The following is a 23,923-nucleotide window of genomic DNA, read 5'->3' on the forward strand; positions in this document are numbered from 1 at the left end:
ATAATAATAATAATAATAGGGTATTCAGTAATGGATTTGGGCCAACCATTATGGTGGCTGACTGATAAAAAAAATAAAATAATGGTGGCTGATTGGGAAAATAATCAGGTGTCCATTTGGACCCGCAGGAGTATCAGGTAAGACAGTCATCAGGTAAAGCCGTGTAAAGGTCTTCCGATAATGAGGAAATTCTACGCTAACAATAGTCAAATCCTCGTTTGACACGTGGACTGCTGCTAAGAATTTCCCATGAGTCCATTCAACCATGCTGAAAAACAAAAAGAACACCTGACTTTCTTCGTTTTCTAATATCCTAATTATTCGACGATCAACAACGTGAAAAAAACTAAAAATGGTTTTTTTTTCCATTTTCGCACTTGACGTTTATTCAAATTCATATGCCACCAATTAAACTACTGATTGTGACTTTGAAGAAATTAAAATGAGCATGTCACGCAAAAAAAAACGTTAACATTTGGAGTGGAAAATCGTAAATTAAAACTTCGTGCCTATACCTGACTAACTGACTTAGTTTAGACTTAGGAATCTAGGATAAAGGAAGTTGTGAAACAAGCATACATTCCAAGGTTTTAGCCGTCACTGCGTGGGTGTTCTCTAGAAATTGTTTCCATTATTTTGGGTAAGTCAAGTTTAGGAAGAAGAAGGCTTGTTTTCGCTTGGTCTACCTTGGAGGGCCAAGAACAAAAGTCCAGTCTCATTGATTTAATGGGCCTTCGTACGCCACAAGCCGACTTTTAATGGGCCTGAAGCCCCGTACGGCCGCACCCCCAGTAATTTTTTCCCATTTGGCATGGCAAAGTTTGTGCAGCTGCTTTCGCACTGGTTTCAGTGGTTGTTAGCAATGTAGCATACACGAATACACCAGTTTGATCATTTTCTTTGTTCTCAACTCAAGGCATTACAATATGATCAAATTAATACCCAAAGAGTGAAAAGTAGTAGTGAACTTCTTTTTTTTTTTGGTTTTTTTTTATCTACCATGACTTTTCTTGACCACTTGTGTTGGTAGCCAACCACGCAACCAGGTGATAGGTTTGACGCCCTTTCACCAAGATTTAGGATGGGCTGCTGCTGGATTCATAGCATGGGACAGTGTAGGAAGGATAGTGGGAGCTGCAACTATAGAAGATATACCGAGCCAAGGATGTTGAGGAAGTAGAGATGGCGGCGGTGGAGGTTGCAGTTCTACTAGCTAGCCATGTCTTCAGGATGGATGGAAGTTCTTTTGGAGGGAGACTGTGCAGAGGTGATTAAAGCCTTTAATAACCAGACTTGTTCTTGGAGATTACAAAGCTTAAAAATGTCTGTAAACAATCTATTAACTTCTTTTACCTTTTGCAAGTAGTTTAAGTGGGTAATTAGAATTTCGAATGGGGATGCACACTTGATAGCTAGATGGGCTTATCATCAGCTACATACACAGATGCATTCTTCCGACTTGTATGCTGGAGAAAAAATTTATGCCTGTAGTCTTTTAGTTTTATAATATATATATATACTATTATTAATTTGGAAAAAAAAAAATCAATGTGGTCGTGGTACGTAGTACTAAACTTTAAGCATCTTACATTCACTTTGCCTGAAGTGCTGCTTATATATATTTGAATTAAACAACAGGCGGACCGAATTTGGTCAGAGGCATGGCCTTTGTGGACGAGCCTTGGCAATGGCGACCAAATTCTTTTGAAGGCATAAAATTCGTAAGTGCACCAAGGAATTCGTGTGGGATGGCACTGTCGCTGTTATATATATAGTCTAGAATCTAGATAGTAATCATAGTATGGAGCATCAACACGGCTGACCATAGATTACATAAACGCCTCAGACCATTCCACTTCTTCAACCCCTAGTTTTGGAATTCGATATATGAAGCACGTTTTGGGGTACTTTTGGCATTCAACGATCGACCAAAAAAGTCATACACACTATTTTTACCACGGGTCTTACGCTTACGACGACACCACGGCCCGACTTATAGTGGGCCTGAAGCCCCTGTTTGTTGATTTCAATAGCTAGGATCCATTTGGCATCACGAAGTTTGTAAGGTTGTTTTCCTAAGATTTGTAGCATATACACCAGTTTGATCATTCTCTGTTTTTGAGTGTATTAAAATCGGGCTAGGCTCTAGGGGGTGCATAGTCAAACTGATTTGGTTTCTAATCGTTGAAGTAATTGGCGGGTATTGGACGGGCCTAGGCGGGGTTCAAAATAAAAAAGAACTACGTTTTAAACATTTTACATTTATATTACAAGCCTTTACCAAAAAAAAAAAAATCATATTACCAAGCCCCCACAAAAACATAAAAGGCCCAATAAGACAGGTAACATAAAGGCCCAATAGGACAGACTAAAATAGATCGTGGTCTAGTGGTCTTCTTTTTCTCTCCCCATCTCTTGGCTAAGCCGCTTAGGTAATTTTTTTTTATTTCTTCAATCTTCCATTTCTCTTCTTCTGTACAGGAAAAAATAACAAATCAGTTATAAATAAATTATAAACAGTATTATTCTAAAAATATATTACATGATATTGCTTAAAATTTGGACGGAATAGACTTAAGTTAGGTAGTAAATTTACATATATCCAAGTAGTACACTATTATATATATATTTAAATAATTAACTAAAAACTGCCTAGCGCCTAGCCCTGTACCGATTTTTAGAACATTATTTTTTCTTTCTACCCAAGACATATAATCATGTAAATCAATTTCCAAAAACGGATATTGTTCAACTCATGGAATTAGATAAGCAATGGATACTGTCAACTTGATTTGAGCTACGAAATAAAATTGACAAACAACTTATCATGACCTCAGCAAAGCCAAAATGCATACTCAGTTGACGTACTAATCTACTGCCATTGTTTTTTTTTTGTAACTCTAATCTACTGGCAATTGAAGTTGAAACCTAGGCCTCTTATGCATTGTCACACTAATATAAAAAAAAAGTTGATTTTCATACTTAAAAAATCATAAATCCAATAGCTAAATGCTAATGACCCATTGATTTTTTTCAAGATCAACCAAGTGATGGGGCACACATGACACGACATTATGGCACACGCAAACAACAGGGAGTAACTCTTAAAGACAAAAATGCCGAAAAAATTACTCTCAAGGACACTTTTTTATTTTTGTAACTCTCAAGGGCCGAGTAGATGAAAAGTCAAGTATATCCTTGACGTGAAATAAAAAACGGATCGGGTAGATGAAATGTCAAGTATACCTCGACGAAATAATTAACCGGGCCTACCAAACGAAACGACACGGTGTATTTAGTATCAACATTGAATGTTAAATACATGAACATTGAATGTTCACATCTTTTAGGTATGAATATTGATTGGATATGAACATTCAACGCTCATATGTCGTATGAACATTCGATGTTCATAGTCTTTGATATGAATTTCATAAATGAACATTCGGTGTTCATAGTTCGCTTGGTATGAACATTCAATGTTCACAATCCTTCGGGTATGAATATTGATTGGGTATGAACATTCGATGTTAATAGTCGCGGATATGAAACATTCAATGTTCATAGATTGAAAGATGAACATTCAATATTCATAGTCGGCACGGGTATGAACATTCGATGTTCATACCCTAAATTTTCGCTTTGGGTATGAAGCATTCAATGTTCATACCTTTGGGTATGAACATTGATTGGGTATGAATATTAAATGTTCATAGTCCTTTGGGTATGAACATTCACATTCAATGTTCATACATCAATATATTGTATAATGTACATTCGCCTATTTGGATATAAATAATCATTGTTCATAGACCAGTAGGAGGTATGAACACTCATTGTTCATAGTAAAATGACAGAAATGGTAAAATTGGAAAATATTTATTTTAAATCCGGGTCATTTGTCCTTGAGGGTTATTTTTACGAAAGGGTATAACTGGCATTTAAAAAAAATGGCCGGGCCAACTTATTTTGTCCTTGAGGGTTACTAAATTTGAAATCGTGGGTTCGTGAGTTACTAAGTGCTAGAATTTGTTCTTGTGAGTTACTCACCAAAAATCGTATCCTCTAGACTTCATTTTCTCCAAAATTGGGTGTTATGCCCAATTTCATGACTTATGTAAGTCAGTAAGTAGGACTCAAAAGCAGACACAGATACCTAATCCATCTTTAGTTAATTATTAGAGTTGAACATACTTTTTTCTTCGATAATTACCCATCATATTAAAATTAAACCGAAACCAAAGAATTTACACCATCCATAGTCCAATAAGGAGGAGGACTAATAGCAGCATAATATAGAGCCCATTTACCTAGTTCATCAGCCTCCTGTTGTGAACTCTTCTAAACCAAAATATTACATAAAGAGCTTACATAGTATTAATTGAACAAGACATTAATTTTAGAAATAAAATCATGAGGCCGAATCATCTCCATTACTTCTGAGATTATGCATCAGCTCCTTGCAATCACCGAAAATCAATACTTTGTCTAGCTTTAGTCTACTCAGTAAGATAGCAGCTAATTCTGCCCCATCACATTCTACCTCATAAAGATTTTGTGCTGAAAAGTTTCTGTATACAGAACCCAGTAGCTTGCCGTCGGCATCTCTGCAGTATGTAGAGTTGAACATATTTGCAACTACATGAATACAACCTTATCATATCCATCATCTCCTGTTCTCATCTTCTTCTCTCCACATCTCAGGCCAATTCTGTTGAACTTCTTCCCATCCAAGAACCGATCCCTTATTTTTTGGGTCCAAACTTGTAGATAATGTACCATAAGCAATGCCAAGGGTTGATGTCCCAAAAGCAAGTAGAGTAGTTAAAAAGGGAATCCAAGCTGGTACATCCAATATCTTTAGTTCCTTGAGCACACTAAAAATACAAAGAAGAGCTATACCAGTGGCCATAGGGATGCCAACATAAAACAAAATTCTTACTATCATCCTATCCCATACAACTTGTGGAATCTTGCCGTCGTCATCATCATTGTTGCTATTGGTTTGTTTGCTTGTTATGTTGTTTTGGCTTCCTCTCTTTGATACTGTTGTTGATTCTTTGCCAAAACCTTTAGCTTCAGCCTGCAGTTTCCATGTACTGTTGTTGGTGGAAGCAGGGTCAAGAGGATTTGACGTAATTGTGGGTTGAAGAAAGGAGTTTCTCTTAACGCATTGAGAACTTTTGATATAGAGAATTGGTAACCTTTGAGAAATCAAAGTATTCATGTCTTCTCAGTTTGTGTTTTAGTTGTGCTAAGATATATTCATGTTCCCATGTCATTGTATTACAACCTTATCTGATGAGATGAATGGCCAAGTATTTGTCTGAAGAGATAATATTTGTTAGTTTATGAATGACTTCAGTGAGGTGCGCACGTATTATTGACCTTGTGACCAGTTGAGTCCCTTGCAAACAGATTATACGGTTGCTGGACCCCAAACGGTATTTCAATTGGCACTATTGCTACGGGTGAAGCAACTTGGAGAACAGAGACCCCACTTTTGGCGAAACCTATTGTAAATTTGTAACCAGCGACTCCTGGTAGTCAATATAGAGATGCTGTGTGCATTTCCCAGAAAGAGATTAATACATGATTTTCCTTGAGAATCTGGACTTCTCTGGAGTCTGGACTTAAATGCTGTAAAGTTCAATTATCAACCAAGGGATGAAAACCAGTCTACATTTTTATACAAAATCAACGTTCTTGAACACTACCGTTCACATTTCCAGGCCCAGCGAAAAGAAACAAGAAATCATTGTTTATCAGACTCAAGAGGGAACATAATGCGTGATGAATGAAACAGCTGATCAGAATCACAACTACACGATAACATGTAAACCAAGACCATAACTGAAAACCTTAAACTTATTTGACGAAAGACAGATCAGCTCTCACCAAAGGATGGGTTTAAACTCTGGCTAACCACAACTTATCAAAACACAACCGACTACATAACATCAAAAATATATCAAGTAAGATCTATTTAATAAAAAAATAACGGAATGGTTAAGAGAAGCTCATGAAATATGCCCACCCCATATCCATCAACAAAGAACATTGATGGACAGCACTTCCCGATCACCTCTGTGATTGCTTCCCTGCCTAGAACTTTACAGCTGAAGATAAACACTAACAACTTGAGTCACGGTATTACATCCAAAAAAAGATGAGAACATACAATACAACAGAAGTCAAGTTTTACTACAAAACTTCTGACATAAAATCTCGTATTGTGACAATTACAAATCCACCATCACCACCTGTACAAAGGAGCTTCTCTCTTCTTGGGCCACTCTCTGACCACCAGTTTCGGCCAGATCAATTTCCAGTTCTATTGAATGTGGTTCTTATTCTCGTTTTATAATTCACAATTAACAGATAACACAAGCATTTGGGTTATCTTCCATACTGCGAACATAGTAGTGGGTGGTCATATGGGGATTATAGGCCTTGTAAGCATTGACAAGATCATTTACAATCTTGTTTGGATCGTCCTTCTTTGGTTCCTCTTTCTTAGGTTCTTCCTTCTTTGGCTCCTCCTTCTTAGGTTCTTCCTTCTTTGGCTCTTCCTTCTTCTTCTCAGGTTCCTTAGCAGGTCCAACAGAAACAATCTCAGTATGCCATTGTTTCCTCAATTTGCTCACAATGTTTACAGGATCAATATCACCAATCACAGTCAATTTCTTATCCTTCATGTCCATGGAGATGGAATCGACCCCTGCCAAAGACAGGAATAAAACTATTGAGTTCAGGATGCATGACAATTGCGTCAACTAAATATTAGGGATAGATATATAATAAAAATTCTCTAGTTTACACTTTACAGTAAGACACTAGTGATATTAGCACCTAATAAGTCCTGTTCCAAGCAGTTAGATAGTACAAATGTATTTCAAGGTCATCCAAAACTCCAGATTAGGACAGATTAGGTTAGATAATAATCCCGTAGTGTTATTAACTTTTAAATCAAACACATGCAGTCACTTTTGCACCTTAATAAGGACTTAAGTTTCACAAAGATAACATTATAGTAGCAAGATAAAAACACCAGTACCTTAGACACTCCTAAATACATTACAGTACTTGTTGAATGATCTCTAACTAGTTAGTTGCTTGACTCGCTTCATATAATAGCATAACAGCATTCTAATTAATCCTTGTTAGTAGACAACATACCTTGACCCCTTCAACAAGACAATACCTATCTAAATACTGGAAGTCAATGGAAGACTAAAGTGAATTATCCCTAAAACGGGAGTATAAACTTTGTTCCCTGGACCAACTAATCCAATTGACTTAACCCCAAATAGTAGAAAATCATCCCAAAAGGAAGTGGTGTTATGCTCAAAGGGGAGCAGAAACTCTGCTATCTGGACCAACTTATTTCTATTTTCAAGATTTACACTCAATCAACTTCAAATCTTCAATATATGTTTGGAATTGAAACTTGAAGGGAAGGAATTTATACCTGAGATACCAGACACCGTTTTCATGGCCTTCTGCTTGGCCTTGTCATCATGTAAATCCAATAGAAGTATCACCTTCTGTTACACACAAATCCAAACAAGATACAAAAAGTTCACCTTTAGAATCAACCAAAACCAGAAGAAATTCACAACAAAATATAACAATTTTTAGTTCCAAAAAGCCCCACAGCCTAAAAGGTAAATTATTAACAATATTCTGGAACAATCCAAGATGGAATAAAGCAGAATCTATCATCTAAAATCCCACTTAAAGAATTAATCTTTAAATTCCTCAAAATCAAGAAACAAACCCAAGAACAGAACAACACAAAACCCATACTTGAAATCTAAAACACCATTTCAAAAATCTGATCACAAAGTCAAAATTAGTCTTGCAAGAATCAAACAACAACAGTTGATCCATCTAATACTCAACTTCAAAAATCAAGAAACAAATAAACCCAAACTTTGCCTAACAAGAAAAATCAAGAATCTGCATGGAACTGACCTTCATTTCTAACAATACTTCACAACACTCTTTCCCAAACTTGTAAACTGACAGAGAAAGAAGACAAACAAACAAGAAGAAGAAGAAGAAGAAGAAGGTTATGAGTTGGAGAGAAGAGAAAACAATGTGGTGAGAGAGAATGAGAATGAGACAAGTTATTCCAAGAAAGCTCAATAAATAAATGAAGTATTGAGGAGGTGCGTCAAACAAGGCTGTGTGTTCACTATTCAACTGAACAAGGCAAGAAGGTGGTCATTTTAATTATTGCGTATTAACTCGCTTTCATTTTGTTTTTCACTTTTTTGACTTCATTTTGGTCATTCGTGCATAAAGACTAGACTTCTTCAGCATAATCAGTTGACAGTAAAAAATTTAGTGCAACTGTTATAATCAACTTCGTTGATGAATGATGATCTAGTCAACTGTACATCAATAGATTGAGTTTCTCAGAAGTGCAGCTTTAAGCCTTTATTAAGGACAGAACTGACGTGATGGGGTCCTTCTTTTATCAGACTTCGTACATACGTGTTCTAATTTTGTACCTTGACCTGAGACTTTTAGTGCTTAGTGAGTCATAGTGGGTCCTCTGGGAAATCGATTGGAAGCTGTGGTATTCAGTTTTCAGCCACAGAAGTACGGCAATGAGCTAATTATTGATCTACGGTTCGCCTTTTCGGGTGCTTGATATGCATGCGTACCCGTAGCAGCAGCTTAATTATTGTTTCGATGCATCTTGAGCTGCCGTGTTGGGCAAGCCATTTTGTGGGACGCGGATATGCCGGAAGGCAGAATTCGAGTTTCGTTCCAAACTCGGCGAATGAGTTATCTTCAGTTAAGTTTCGTTTAACATATTTAAACACTAGAAAAAATAAAATAGCCCAATTTTTTTGAAATTTTTTTCAACGATTATAACTATATATATGGTCATATTATAAAAAAAATTCAAATAAATCGTGACTCCTGTCTAAGTAGCTAATTCGTTTTAATTTCCTAACAATTTGTTTTAATTAGGGGTGACTTCGGATCGGATTAACCTCCTTCGGAATTTTTCCGAATTTTTTTTCGAAACCTAATATGCTAGCCAAATCCGATCCAATTTTTTTTTCGGATTCAAAATATATTTCCAATTTCGAAACTTTCAGAAATTTCATAATAACTCTGAAATTTTGGAATACTTGGTAAATTTTCAAAAATTTATTTACTTTCAATTATTTTTGGAATATCATGTGTTCATTGTAGGAAGAGAAAACCATGTCCACAACACCGATGTACCAACAACAATACACACTTGTTTACTGAGAAAACCCATTTTTATTCAAACAAGTGATCCAAGAAAAAATAAGAAAAAGAACCTGCAGCCACCAACAGCAAACATTGCATTACATTTGAGGTATGGGTATTTGTAATGTTTCAATCTTTTTTCGTGTGTGGAAATTGAAGCATGAAGTGTCTACATGAATAATGGATTATGGTCATGGACTCTAAGTAGTTTTACATAACATTCTATCTATTGGAATTTGGTTTTTGGATTGGTTTGAAAATCATTGTATGACTCAATGGCATTTTTTTTTCCATATCATTGTTGTTATGGCAGACAGTGTAATGACAATAGAGTGGTCAAATTCAAGTGTAGAAGTAGCGGCTAAGTTATGTTTTTGTTTTGTTTTTAGAAGTAAAAAACTATAAAATGAATGAATGGTCGAGATCTAATCAAGTGGATGGTGAGAGAAGTACATATTTTCGGAATAAATTGGCAATAATATCGAAAATTTCAAATCGACTATATATCGGAACTTTCGGATCGGATCGGTTTTTAGAGTTATATCCGAATCCGATCCAATTTTTTTTCGAAAATTGGAAAATCGGAAAATCATAAAATCAGCCCATGAAAACTACACGTAGAACCATACCAATTTCAGGTCGGATTTCAAAAAAATCGGAAATTCGGCAAAAAGAGACACCCCTAGTTTTAATTAAGTTTAAAAAACTCGTTTTTTAATTGGGAGAGGGATTCCGTTTTAATAATTGACTTAATTTAGAAATGTGATGCCCGTTTTAATAGGAGAATAATTTTCGTTTTAGTTAGATATTATAATTTTTTTCTTTTCAATAGGAGATGAATTTTCATTCCATATTAATAGGAGAAGGATTCCCATTTTAGTTGAAAGTGCTAAATTTTTTTTTTTTATAATAGGCGAGGAATTTCCGTTTTAATTAGAAGTGCCTAGATTATTTATTTATTTATTTATTTTTTAACATGAGAATAATTCTCATTTTAATAGGAGTTGATGACGTGAAATTTTAATAAAGTTCATAACATATTTTTGGTATAAGTTTTAATATTAAGACTAGCAAGTAGACCCGTGCATACACCCACAAACTCTTTTGAAACCTTGCTCAAGAACATATATAAATTCCGTGACAAAATTATTTTAATTGTCCTTAAAAACCCGTTTTTAACTGCGGAGAGATCTTGTTGTAATAGTTGACCTAATTTAGAATTGTGATTTTATAGTAGGAGAATGATTTCTGGTTTAGTTTAGAATTGCTATCATTTCATTTTTCAATATGGAAAGGAATTCCCATTTTAATAGGCAATGACATGAAATTTTATAAAAATCGTATGTCTTAGTTGAATTTCCAAACAAATTGTTTTAATTGTCCTTTAAAAAAACTGTTTTTAATTGGGGGGAGAGATCATTATAAAAATTGACTTCATTTGGAAGTGGGATTCCGTTTTAATAGGAGAAAAATTATCGTTTTAATTAGAAGTTCTATAATTTCCCTTTCAAATAGAAATGAATAATTTTCATTTTAATAGGAATTAGATTCTCATTTTAAGTTGGTCTTTTAAAACCCATTTTAGGTTGGTGACGTGAAATTTCAAAAAAGCTAAAAAATATCTTTGTGGGAGCTTTAATATTAAGACTATAAAGTAGGCACGCGCATACGCACCGACTCATTTAAAAACTTGTTCAACAGTCATAACTATGAATATATAAGTTTTCTAACCAGACAATGGGTTTACTCTCCCTAGTACTTAAATGGTTGCACAAAAACCCCCTGTAAGCGAACAAATGCATAAAATCTCCCTATTATTTAAAATATAACATCAAAGTCAAAATAGACCAAAATATCCCTCTGAAAACCAGGCTGATGTCATCAATCTTTACTTATAATTTCGGATGAAGGACAAACCGGGCTGACGTCATCCTGTGTAAATTTGTATTTAATTACATATGACAATATAAAATTACACAGTCTTCTTAACCTATTTAAATTTAAATTTTCATATGAAATTTTTTTTTCATAGGAAAATTTAAATTTATATTCTGTCTGGTGTTGTCGAAAAATTTTCAATCCCAAAAGTTACTATGTAAATTTAAGTTTTCATAGCTCCAATGACTATGTAAAAATACATATATATATATATATATATATATATATATATATTCTTTCAGGTGTCGGGAAATTTTCAATTCCAAAAGTTACTATGTAAATTTAAGTTTTTATAGCTCCAATGACTATGCAAATATAGTTTTATATATATATATGACTATGTAAAAATACATTTACATATAGTCGGAAAATTTTCAATCCCAAAAGGGTAAAAAATGAAATAATATAAAATGGGAAATAAAAACAGACCAGATTTTATATCTTTTTTGGAAAATAGGGAGATTATTTAACGAGACCTAAATAATAGGGAGGTTATGTGGTATGGGTCGATGGGAGGGAGTTTATATTCAACTGAGTTAGAACCAAGGGGCTGAGCCTCATTTATTGGTTTTCTAACAAATCGTGATTCCTGTTTTCATTGCTAATCCATTTTAATTTTCTAACAAATTATTTTAATTAAGTTTTAAAACTTATTTTTTAATTGGGAGAAGGATCCCGTTTTAACAGTTGACTTAATTTAGAAGTGTGATTCCCATTTTAATAGGAGAAGGATTACCGTTTTACTTAAATATGTTAGATTTATCATTTTCAATATGGGAAGAATTATCATTTTAATAGGAGAAAGATTTTCATTTTAATAGGAGAAGGATTTTCGATATGGCTATAATTTCTTTTTCTAATGGGGGAGGAATTTCCATTTTAATAGGAGATGACGATAAATTTTAATAGAGCTAAAAAAAAATACCATTTGTAGGAGCTTTAATATTAAGATTAGCTTGTAGGCCCGTGCATACGCACATGCTTTTTTGAAAATTTTGCTTAAAAACATATACAAATTTCGTGACAAAATCGTTTCAATTGTCTTTTAAAAAACCATTTTAATAGTTTACCTAATTTAGAATTATAATCCTCATTTTAGTAGGAGAAAGATTCCCATTGTAGTTTAGAATTGCTAGAATTTCATTTTTCAAATGGGAAAGGAATTCCTGTTTTAATAGGCGATGATGTGAAATATAATTTTAAAAAATCGTATGTTTTAGTTGAATTTTCTAACAAATCGTTTTAATTGTTATTTAAAAACCCGTTTTTAATTGGGGGAGAAATCCCGTTAATAAAGTTGACTTAATTTAGAAGTGTGATTTCGGTTTTAATAGGAGAATGTGAATTCCTATTTTAATTAGAAGTTATAGAATTTCCCTTAAAAGGGATTTAATAGCAGTTAGATTCCTGTTTTAAGTTGGTTTTTAAAAGGGAAAAGAGATTCCCTTTTTAGGTTGGTTTTTTAAGTGGTGACATGGAATTTTAAGGAAGCTCGAAAAATACATTTGTGGGAGCTTTAATAATAAGACTATAAAGTAGGGTCATGCATACGCACATGTTCATTTGAGAAAATGATTTCCCTTTTTTGTTGCTAACCCGGTTAAATTTTTGAACAAATCGTTTTAATTGTGCTTTAAAACCCCGTTTTTAATTGGGAGAGGGATCTCATATTAATAGTTGACTTAATTTAGAAGTGTGATTTTCGTTTTAATATGGGAATAATTACCGTTTTAATTAGAATTGCTCGAATTTTATTTTTTTAATAGAAGAGAAATTCCCATTTTAATAGGAAACGATGACATGAAAATTTAATAGAACTCAAAAAATATCATTTGTGGTTTTTTTAAATAGGAGATAAATTTCCGTTTTAATAGGAGACAATGATGTGAAATTTTAATAGAACTCGAAAAATATCATTTGTGGTTTTTTACAATAGGAGAGAAATTTCCGTTTTAATAGGTGACGTGAAATTTCAATAGAACTCGAAAAATATCATTTGTGGTTTTTTTCAATATGAGAGAAATTTCCGTTTTAATAGGAGATGATGACATGAAATTTCAATAGAACTCAAAAAATATCATTTGTGGTTTTTTTTTCAATAGGAGAGAAATTCCCGTTTTAATAGGAGATTATGACGTGAAATTTTAATATAACTCAAAAAATATCCTTTGTGGTTTTTTCCAATAGGAGAGAAATTATCGTTTTAATAGAAGATGATGACGTGAAATTTTAATATAACTCAAAAAATATCATTTATGGGAGCTTTAATATTAAGACTAGAAAGTAGACCTATACATACGCACCAACTCTTTTAAAAACTTGCTCAACAATCGTAATATAGTTTATTACAAATCGTGATTCATGTTTTCGTCGCCAACTCATTTTAATTTCTCAACAAATTATTTTAATAAAGTTTTAAAAACCCATTTTTTAACTGGGAGAGAGATACCATTTTAATAAGAGAATGATTCATGTTTTAATCAGAAGTATATATATATATATATATATAATAGATTAAGAATTTCCGTTTTAATAGGAGAATGATTCCTGTTCTAATTAGAAGTGCATTTTAAAAAAAATCAATATGAGAGGAATTTCCGTTTTAATAAGAGACGATGATGTGAAATTTTAATAGAGCTCGAAAAATACTCCATGTTGGAGCTTTAATATTAATATATAGATATAGATATAGATTAGCATATGCAACTCTATAACTGGCATTTGGAAAATCAATGCTCCTATTTGGAGTTAGGATTAAGCTTTTGCATAAAAGATTATAAATGATATATCATGTTCTAGGAATCTGCTTCATACTAGAGTGCTAGACGTATGCATCATAGTAATTTATGCCCCTAGATGTAATATTCGTTAATTGGTATTAAAGATATTGATAATGCATGCTTTGCTCAAGCGTTATGTTCAAAAGTATATTTGGTTTGAAAATCCTTGTCTCTTATGATTGGTGAGCGGAGTACGTGGAGTACTTTGTTTTCTTTTGAAGATTTTGTTAAACAAATTATTCTCCATCCCAAGTAGTTTCTAACTTTCTATGCCTACTAAGCATTTTGATAAAGCAAGCTAAAACAAGTATGTATGACATACTCGCTATTCCTTGATGATATATAAGGATAGATTTACCTGGATAAAAAATGGGCCGCGGTATTGGCACTCCATAAAATGAGACTAGCACCCCTTTTAGATGATATATGTAAATGATATATGACATATATCATCCAAAAAGGGTGCTAGTCCCCGCCGCCCTAAAAAATTGCAACTTGCCACCGTTATAAAACTTTCAATGGCAATAAGATTTATGGATTTTAGAAAATTTTAAATTTAAATCCATATCATTTGTTTCAATAAAAGTAATAGTAACGCTTTTGTGTCAACTGTCAATCCGAATGTCCTTGCAAGTTGCACCACCATGCCGCCCGGCTATGGCCAAATGGACTAGTAGAAAGCAAGCCATATCAAATTTGCTAGCAGCCCCAATATCAAACACTCTCTATAATTTAAGCTGCCGTCACACTTTAGCTCATACAGCATGCTTTTGGTAGCTTCCAAATCCAAGAGGACAACTAACTACAGATGGAAAAACAAAATAATAATAGAGTTACTCAGACTCCATTAATAACTCCCTCGATATTCTATTTCTTACGTGGCATCAAAATTCTATTCTCTTTCCAAAATCCAAAAGCAAACATAGAAATAAATTAATACCAAATAACATACCTAATTAAATGACTAAAACCAAAATAACAAATAAATAAAAAATTTGCCTATATTTCTACAAACAATTCAACCAAAAGAAAGAAAATAAATAATAAAAATAAATCTTGACTTGCAATTTTTTTTTTTTTTTTTTTGACATAATCATCCAAACATTTGCTTAAGTCAATAGATAGATAATCACATGTATTTTTTTTTTCTCTATTCAAAATTAATGTAAAATAAAGTGATAAAAAAAATAATAGAATTTTGTAACAAGAAATATAGTGAGGGGATTGATTGAGAATGACAAAGGTGAATTTTTTGGGCGCCCAACTTTTTATTAGGGCGTTGGGCTTTATTTTTATTATTATTATTTATTTTTATTTATCTTTTATTTATTTTTTGTTTAATTTGTTTGTGAAAATATAGGCAAGATTTTTGTTACTATTTCGGGTGTTAGTTATTTAATTGAATAAATTATTATTTATTATTTATTATTAGAAAGAAAAATATAATTTGGATGCCACATAAGATATAGAGTCCCTATAGAGTTATTAAAGGAGTCTAAATAGATTTTTTGACATAAAATATCGACAGAAAATCTCATAGTCAACAACTACTTTCCCTCTCTAACTCCTCTCCATAAATTTTTCTTCATCATTGACTGAAGACTTTTCTATTTTTCCAAAAAATAGAATTAGAATAAAAACATAAAAAAACAACAACAAAAAATAACTCACTCCTCTCTTCTCTTCACAAAAACAATTTTGTCTTCTTCCTGTCTCTCAATTCCCTTCACAATTTTTTTCTCCCTATGATTCCAAAACCCTAACCCTAATTCCCCAAACCCTCAATTACCAATCCTCAAAATCCCAATTCAAATAAAGTTTCATAATTTCCTTAAATTCCACTCATGAATTACACAGAAAACCAACCAATTTCAAATTCCTCAATGTCAATCACAATCCCTAAAAAGCCAACATACCTTTTAACAAATGGTCCAAATTTACAACCCCCATCAGCCTGGTTCGAAATTAGATTATTCTATGTACGTATTTCACCATGTGTGATAAATAATGTACCTGAATTTCTCAAAATATTACACTTACGTCGTGAAATTGGGGTTTCTATGGAAATTAACGGGTCCAAAATACCCGCTTCGGATACGGCAACATTGACATTGAGACGTGATAGGATTGATAAAGAAACATCTGAGGTGACATATGTAAGTACAGATAGTATTCGAGTAACGGGTGCAATTGAATTTGAGGTTTATGAAAATAATAATAATGATATGATGATATTGTGTGGGTCATTGGAAAGAATTGATTCGTCGTGGAGTAATGGTGTTGTTGTTGTTGGAGAGAATGAACTTGGGTTGGAGAAAGATTTGAAAACTGGATGGAGTATGGATTGTTATATTGCATCCGGTGTAACTACAGGCGGGTCGGCATTTTTTCAACCAAAACTTGGTGTTTTGTGCCCATCGATGGAAGTATATGTGGCTGGGTGTTGTTCTGGTGTTCCTTTGATATTGACCAAGACAATTCAGCTTAGTCCTAGACGGAAGGCGGTTAGGCATGGTGGGCTTGATGCTATTCCGGAAGATGAGGAGACTGGGAAGGAGAATTGTGGTGGTAGTAATGGGATGATTCGACAACGGAAATTTGAGGTGAGGTTACGTTGTGATTTGATTTTATCTCTTTACATTTATTATTATATATATGTGTGTGTGTGTTTCTGAGAATTGTTATATAAGATCATAAATTTAGTTTGGAATGCAAATTGACTGCAGAATTTGAAAAAATAGAACTAGGTCTTGGGTATAGATTACCTGTTTCAAATTTTATAATGAGTGTAAGTGGTTTGGAGTTTGATATCGGTAATTAGGTTTTGGGTATAGATCACTATTTGCATATTATTTAAACTGTTTTTAGTGTTAATATAAGTTATTAGCTTTGTGGTTGATGTGAATTAAGTTTTTTTAAATTTCTTTGGGTTGATAGCTGTGGTGCACCTATACCAAAGGTGGCTCACTCTAGGAGAAAGAAATGGTCTGTGAGGGTCTAAATGTCTTATATCTTTTTTGTAATTGTGTGTTCATTGTTATTGTTCTAGTGGTGATATCGTTATGGATTACTAAATTGTGTCCTATAACTAGCAATGCATATACATTCGCTTTATGAACACATGAATGAGAAATTTACCTTTGTGGACATTAGTGATTAAATTGTTTTGAAATGAGGAAAATATAGTGACCTATACCAAGTGGATATCATTTTCAGTGCAATTGTTTTGCTAAAAATTGATGACATCAGCTCACTTGGAGGGAAACATACAGTGCTTCTAAGAGATTTTCAGCACAGGGATTTGAGAAAGAGGAAACGGCCGCCTCCTATGAAGGCAGCATGCTCCATGAGAATGGTCTCTAAGTACATTTCAAATGTTAATAGAATCCAAGTCAGATACACAATTACAAATTCAGCCTTCTGGACAATGGACTACCCATAACTCAGAAAAGTAGCAACTCCATGACACAAAGCTATATGCCCTTTTCTTTGATGGAACATCAGAGCTGTCTTTAAGTTTCTTGATCTATCTGTGCAATCTTCGGAGCAAACACGGTCTAGGGTCCATTAATCAAGGCATTCAAAATAAGTTGGTTCGGTGAAAAAGTGTTCTCTCGAAGGCATATATGTAAACCCTGATCAAGCATACTTGCTTCTTACTTCTTGTTTGAAGTTTTCTCTGTCTTAGAATATTGGACTTCTGGACTGCAGCACTGTTTGTCTTTTGAAGAACATGAAAATTCTCAGTATTAGCTTAGCAGTAAACTATGAGTATACTGATTAGGCATCTTAGAAATGGCTTTGGAGATATCTCCTTGTGAATGTGGTTGCAATAACTCAGAGCTAACAGGTTCAAAAGTTGCTTAGATCATTGGTATGCAAGGTTGGTTCCTTATGCCCTTATGCGGGAATGTTGTTCTTGAGATACATTTGTTAAGCCACCGGGGAAGCATCCAGAATGTTGTATGGGGAAATCTGCCTTTAATCATGGTGTGGTAGCAGATCATTGAAATTTGAAGGTATCGTTGACTAGGTTGGTTTCATGTCATAACTGGCGATACAAGTTGCAGCATCACAATACGAGAAGAATCCATGAATGAATGAAAGAGAGAATAAGAGACAGTTTGTCTTTTGGACTCGATCATTTATTATCTGTATTCAGGTGAAGCTTATCCTTATGCACTAGAACTTGTATAGGCGATTTTTGGATTTTATCTTGCAATTCGGCTCTTCAATTGGTGAGAGGTACTTTCTTTGATGGAGAGATAGCTTGGCATCATATCAGCCTCTGCTGCGTCTTGGGCCTGCTTTGGATCGTTGTGGGTTCTGATATCCAATTGGTCCTACCTTTGGGACTCCTTTACGGCCATGATGGGGTTTGGAGTATTATTTAGTTCTTATAATTTTGAGCGCCTGGCTGGCGATGACAGCGAACACTTTTGAGGACTAGGATCTTGAAAGTAATACTAAAAGCATAGACATAAGGAGTAATAGTGCCACAACATTTCCCTTATAAATTAGTGTGGAAAAAAACTATACCCTCAAAAATCCAGTTCTTCATATGGTGTGCTATCGTAAATCGGATTTTGACAATCGATAACCTAGAAAGACGAGGGATGAGTATTCTAAACTTCTGTGTAATGTGTGGAGCTGAGGAGGAGACTATTATGCATCTATTCATGCAATGCAATGTGGCCAAACAAGTTTGGAATGACTTAACAGCGGGGATAGTCACTTTTAACTCATTGGCTCCTACTTTTCTAGACTTAAAGGATGTGCTTCTTCTATGGCCGAAACCTATTGTCACTAATTTTGGGAGGAGACGCGACTATGTGGTGTCTATGGAGAGCTAGAAATGACCTGATTTTTTGCAACCAGTCTACAACGGTGGAAAAGATTATAATAGCTATTAAGGCGTGCATATAGTTTTGGGTTTCTAATACTTTGGAGAGAAGCGGCAGAATATTCGAGGAGCTGATTACAAACTGGGCTACGATTATCCAAGGCAACACAATATAAGAGCTAAGTTACTTTGTATTATTGTATTTGGCTGTCCTGCTGGATGAGAGGATCTCCCTCTTTGGAGCAGCAGCAACAATATGTAACCAATCTTGATTGATTTTAATAAAATTCTTTACCAATAAAAAAATAAAAATCAGGAGCTTTTTCTGCTTTTGGTCATGTAGTTGTTTGACAAAGGGCCAAAAGGTGCATAGTAAAATGGAATACATTCTCCTTGAGTAGATTTTTGAGGTGGTATTCTGTATGTAGGATGTAGATTCTAAGAGTTAATTTAGACTGATACAGTGTAGTATACTGGTATCATAGTACTTTTGCAGTTGCAGTGGAATAACTGTTGACATTAATTGTTTAACATTCCCGCATCAGGAGTTTAAAGCCTGTCTGATTAATATACAGTTTCTGGGGAAGGTTCACTCATTTCCGATTGGTTTTGAGTTGTTCAGGCTATGTTTGGCCGAAATTGCGATTCAACAGCCATCCCACCTTTGGAATTGTAACCTAACAGTAAACTCTTTTTTGCTGTCTCTCTTCCCACTTAATATATTCCATAGTTCTGAAAGTTCTCTGAAAGATCATATGCTGCACATTCTCCCTAAAAGTTCTAAAGTTTCTATTTGGAGGATGACCTACTGATTAGCTGGTGGATGTTAGTAGAGTGTAACTTAATTGTTTTTTTAAAAAATAAAATAAATAAGCTTCCGATACAGCCACATTAACGTTGAGATGTGATCGGATTGATAAAGAAGCTCCTGGGGTAACTTAGGTAAGTACGGATAGTATTCGTGTAACGGGTGCGATTGAATTTGAGGTTTATGAAAATAATGATTTGATGATATTGTGTGGGTCGTTAGGACGAATCGATTTGTCGTGGAGTAATGGGGTTGTTATATCGCTGTGGGTGTTACGACGATGCGTTTTCCAACCGATGTTTGGGGTTTCATTCTTTCCAATTGAAGTTTATGTGGCTGGGTGTTGTTTTGGTACTCCTTGGATTTTGACAAAGACAATTCAGCTTAGTCTGAGACAGATGGCGATTATGCATGGAGGACTTGATGCTATTCTGGAGGACAAGGAGACTAGGGAGGAGAATTGTAGTAGCAATGGTTTGATTCGACAAAGGAAATTTGAGGTGAGCTAGCATTGTCATTAATTTTGAGTTCTATAAATTCTTTGTATGTGCTTTCTGAGGTGCGATATATACCAGTTAAGATTTTTCTTTTAGAGTGCAAAGTTGAATGTATATGTTATGTTGAAAGCTTGTGTATGTAGTGACAAGGAAATATTGGGTACATTAGTACGCAAATAGTATTGCAAACGTCTAACCGATGTGACATTTTTCTATAATGAGGAGGGGTTGTTGATCTATACCAAGTGGATATCATTTTCAGAGCAATGGTTTTGCAAACAACTGCTGAAATCAGCTCATATGGAGGGAAGGTCCAGTGATGGTAAGAGATTTTTCAGCATAGATAGAGAAGGTTCCTTATGACGGCAAACATTATACATGCTGTTAGAATCAGAGTCAGGTACAATATTACAAACGCTCTTCATGACGCATAGCTACAGGTCGTCCCCTTTGATGGAACACAGGAGCTGGCTTTCAAAGGGTTCAAAATTAGTTGGTTCTTGAAAAGGTGTTCAAAATTAGTTGGTTCTTGAAGGTTCAGGTAAAACCTGATCAAGAGGACTTGATTTCTTACTTCTTAGTTTTTTTTATGCTCTCTATCCTAGAATATTGGTCTTCTCGACTGGGGCATTGTTGTGTTTTGAAGATCACGAGAAGTCTCAGTATTAGTCTATTAGTCAACTCGAAATTTAGTAATGAGGCATCTGTAGAAAATGGCTTTCGAGATAAAATATTGTTTCTGGGATTGTAATAGCTTGCTGCTAAACTGGTTGTAAAGTTCTTTAGACTATTGGTATGCTATGATCCCTCCATTTCTTAATGCCACAAGGGTTTCGTCCCAGAATGTTGGATTGGGAAATCTACCTTTGACATTGGGGTGCTAGCAGCCTTAGCAGTTCACTGAAATTGAAGGAATTCTTGTTAGGGTGGTCCCAATGTCAATAAAGGATATATTGGTTAATGAAAGCCTTGTTATACAAGTTGACATCATCACTTGGGGTAAATGTGAGAAGAATCTCCATTATGACTGAAAAAGATGAGTGACAGTTGCTATTTGGTTTCCTCAAACATCATATGGCTGTAGTCAGTTGAAGCTTATTGATTTCGGCTAGAAGCTTAGAAGGTGTGAGTTATATCTTGTCTTATATTGGTGAGATGGAGGGATAGTTGGAGTCCATATCAGCCTCTGCATCTTGGGCCTGCATTGGCTCCTGGTGGGGTTCTGTTATCCATTTGCCCCTACATCTGAAACTCATTTACAGCTAGGAAGGGGTATGGAGTATTGTTTTCCCTGCTATCATCTCAAGCACCTGGTTGGAGGGGACAGGAAAGACTTTTGACTGAGAGGATTAGGAACATGAGATGAATCACCAGATCTTCAACATAAGAAGCTTCTTCTGCTTTTGGTTAAGGAGTAGTGCGATGTAGGGACTTTTAGGAGTCTTTGTCTCTAAAGGGAGACTTTTCTTTGTAGAGGGTGATCTTTCTATATTTTGTTTACTCTTTTCTTTCCATGTACTTTCAGTAGGCCTCCTCGTCCTAGATTGTACTTGTTTAATTCCTCCTCTTCGGCTCTTCCTAAGCAATAATATTAAATAACCCTCAAATGGTGGAGACCTACTGATTAGTTGGTGGATGCTTAGTAGCTCAAGTTGATTCATGCTTAAAAAATGAAGATATTTTTGGCACGATTGTGTGAGGACTAATTTCAATATGCCGCTGGTGGAGTTCGAACTTCCGTCTGTCTTTGTTGATGCTCGTTGTTTCTTGGTCTCATATATTTTGGATCCTTCCACTAGTGCCTTCTTGAGGGAGCTTACAGTAAGCTTTGTTTTCAGTAATCTCTTTTGCTGTTTGAAAAGAGAGATAAATAGAGTGGTGCTGGTATACTTGACATGGGAATCTATATATAGATGGTTAATTTTTTTACGTTAGTAGTTTTCTTTTAGTATAGATAGTCCACCACCCATTAAATCTCCACCTTCATGGTTGGCTAGAGATTAAGGAAAACTCCTCTCCCTCTAAATCTCTACCATCAGATAATAGTCTTGTTCCGTCATTTTTGTCACCAACAATTAGTGACGCTTGAAATGGCATTTCATTTTATTATTGTTTATTTTTATTTTCCGCTTCAGTATTCTTCATTAATTTTCCATGGTCGATAACAAGGGGTGCCAACATATCTTCCGCTTTTCAATTTTTTTAGAGTAAAAACAAACTTGTTGAAAAGATAGACACATTATTATCAGAAAAAAAGAGAGAAAAGATAGACACATTTTGTTGAACTTTTTTTATTGGGAGGATTTGTACATAATAAAATCGTTGCTTTGCTCTAAAGTCTTGGGAAAAGGACGGGGGAAGGTGGGGGGTGGGAGGGGTGTTCTTTTAGGGATAATAACAGACTAGGATAGCTAAGTTTTATCAACAATAAATACTTACTACTTTTACCACCAACTACCTTTCGGTTCTCTGCTCATATCGTTTTATTGTGTTTTGAATTGAAATGTTATAGATTGCCCAAGATTGTAATCAATTCGGAATCATCCTGATGAGAGATGGAGTTGGCCTCCGAACTTGTCGGAGACATTAAAAGTCTTGTTTTTGTTTTTCAATAATGTAACATGCTATAGAACCTCATTTTTAGGGAATTAAGAGTTGGTAGACCCTCTGTAAATGTTCATCCGAGATCCATAAGTACAATTTCATTTTCCATGGTTTCATATGAAATTATGAAGGCATGTCCTCTACAATACAGCTATAAATCTTTCCTAATAATTGTTGTGATTATATTCGGACCTGGTTGTTAAATTATATGATGACTTTGAACTCTGAATTCTGAGCCATTCAGTTCTTCCTGGCAATATCTTTTGTTTTCTGAATTTATCTTCCATATAGTAGTCCCTTTTTTAAAATATTCTAATGATTGATGTTCTGTGGAGTTCTACCAGGTATCTGATTCAGAGGTTGAGGAATACGATCTGGAACGAAAAGTTACACCTGATTATTACTCAGAAGATATGTATTACACTGATGAAGATGGACAGCTTACATGGTTCAATGCCGGTGTGAGAGTTGGTGTGGGAATTGGGCTAGGCATGTGCCTTGGGATCGGTATTGGTGTTGGACTGCTGATGCGCTCGTATCAAGCCACAACAAGAACCTTCAGGAGGAGGTTCTTCTAAATTTTCTCTTCGTGGTCAGATCTTTTTGATATACGGTTCTCGAGAACTAGTGTTGGCTTTTGGAAACACCTGTGTCATGATCATGGAGGAAGCAAAGCCTCGACATGAGTTTTGGGCACACGGCGTGGAGGTTGTACAGTTTTTGGTAGTGTGATAAGTTAGTTACTTGATAAGAGTTCATGGTGAAGCTGCTATTCTCTTACCATCGCGCCATATAGCAATGTTGTAAATGTGGTGTCGACCGTGATGGTGAGGTTGATGTCAAATAAGATTGCTTCAGTCCTTGGACCATGAAATATTAAGGTAGCACACTAACTGTGTTATGTAGTCTATTTCCAGGCAGTCTCCAGTGTGATGTATAGAGATTTTCTTCTGGAATTAATGCAAGCTTGTGAGAATGTGGGGTCTGTTCCATTTTGTGTATTGTTATATTTGATATTTATGATAATTTCATTTTTGATCTAGAGTGGAATAAAAATGTTTGTGCTCTTTTATTTGTTTTCTTCAACCTTGAAGCACCTTGCGTATTACACTATTACATTTAGCATCTTTAATCCACTTTGCGGTGATACGTTAAAGTATTCGAACAAAATGTTGAGTGTGATTGTCGAAAGGAG

The 23,923-nt window shown here is 34.7% G+C and overlaps 3 protein-coding genes across 3 annotated transcripts; 1 reads left to right on the forward strand and 2 right to left on the reverse strand.

The window, feature by feature from the left end:
* Window positions 1-4,329: 4,329 nt before the first annotated feature.
* LOC147495083 (uncharacterized protein PAM68-like) lies at window positions 4,330-5,325 on the reverse strand. Its single transcript, XM_086569578.1, has one exon. The coding sequence runs from the start codon at window positions 5,225-5,227 to the stop codon at window positions 4,667-4,669; it is 561 nt and encodes a 186-aa protein (XP_086425704.1). The 5' UTR covers window positions 5,228-5,325; the 3' UTR covers window positions 4,330-4,666.
* A 642-nt stretch (window positions 5,326-5,967) lies between these two features.
* LOC147495084 (Heavy metal transport/detoxification superfamily protein) lies at window positions 5,968-8,456 on the reverse strand. Its single transcript, XM_086569579.1, has 3 exons — window positions 7,978-8,456; window positions 7,472-7,547; window positions 5,968-6,721 (listed from the first exon to the last, which is right to left on the reverse strand). Exons 1-3 carry the CDS (start codon window positions 7,981-7,983, stop codon window positions 6,375-6,377), a joined length of 429 nt encoding a protein of 142 aa, XP_086425705.1. The 5' UTR covers window positions 7,984-8,456; the 3' UTR covers window positions 5,968-6,374.
* Window positions 8,457-15,615: 7,159 nt separating this feature from the next.
* LOC147495085 (uncharacterized protein At1g01500-like) lies at window positions 15,616-23,800 on the forward strand. The gene is made up of 2 exons (XM_086569580.1): window positions 15,616-16,579; window positions 23,073-23,800. Exons 1-2 carry the CDS (start codon window positions 15,821-15,823, stop codon window positions 23,304-23,306), a joined length of 993 nt encoding a protein of 330 aa, XP_086425706.1. The 5' UTR covers window positions 15,616-15,820; the 3' UTR covers window positions 23,307-23,800.
* Window positions 23,801-23,923: the final 123 nt, after the last annotated feature.

Source organism: Coptis chinensis, chromosome 6, assembly GCF_015680905.1.
Source record: "Coptis chinensis isolate HL-2020 chromosome 6, ASM1568090v1, whole genome shotgun sequence".
Classification (NCBI taxonomy): domain Eukaryota; kingdom Viridiplantae; phylum Streptophyta; class Magnoliopsida; order Ranunculales; family Ranunculaceae; genus Coptis; species Coptis chinensis.

Excerpts from the sequence above, each read along its gene's own strand:
- LOC147495083 (XM_086569578.1), bottom strand. The coding sequence starts at position 5,227 with ATGAATACTTTGATTTCTCAAAGGTTACCAATTCTCTATATCAAAAGT.
- LOC147495084 (XM_086569579.1), bottom strand. Across the intron at positions 6,722-7,471 it reads AACGGTGTCTGGTATCTCAG|GGGTCGATTCCATCTCCATG; the intron begins GTATAAATTCCT and ends TGTCTTTGGCAG.
- LOC147495085 (XM_086569580.1), top strand. The coding sequence starts at position 15,821 with ATGAATTACACAGAAAACCAACCAATTTCAAATTCCTCAATGTCAATC. Across the intron at positions 16,580-23,072 it reads TTCGACAACGGAAATTTGAG|GTATCTGATTCAGAGGTTGA; the intron begins GTGAGGTTACGT and ends GAGTTCTACCAG.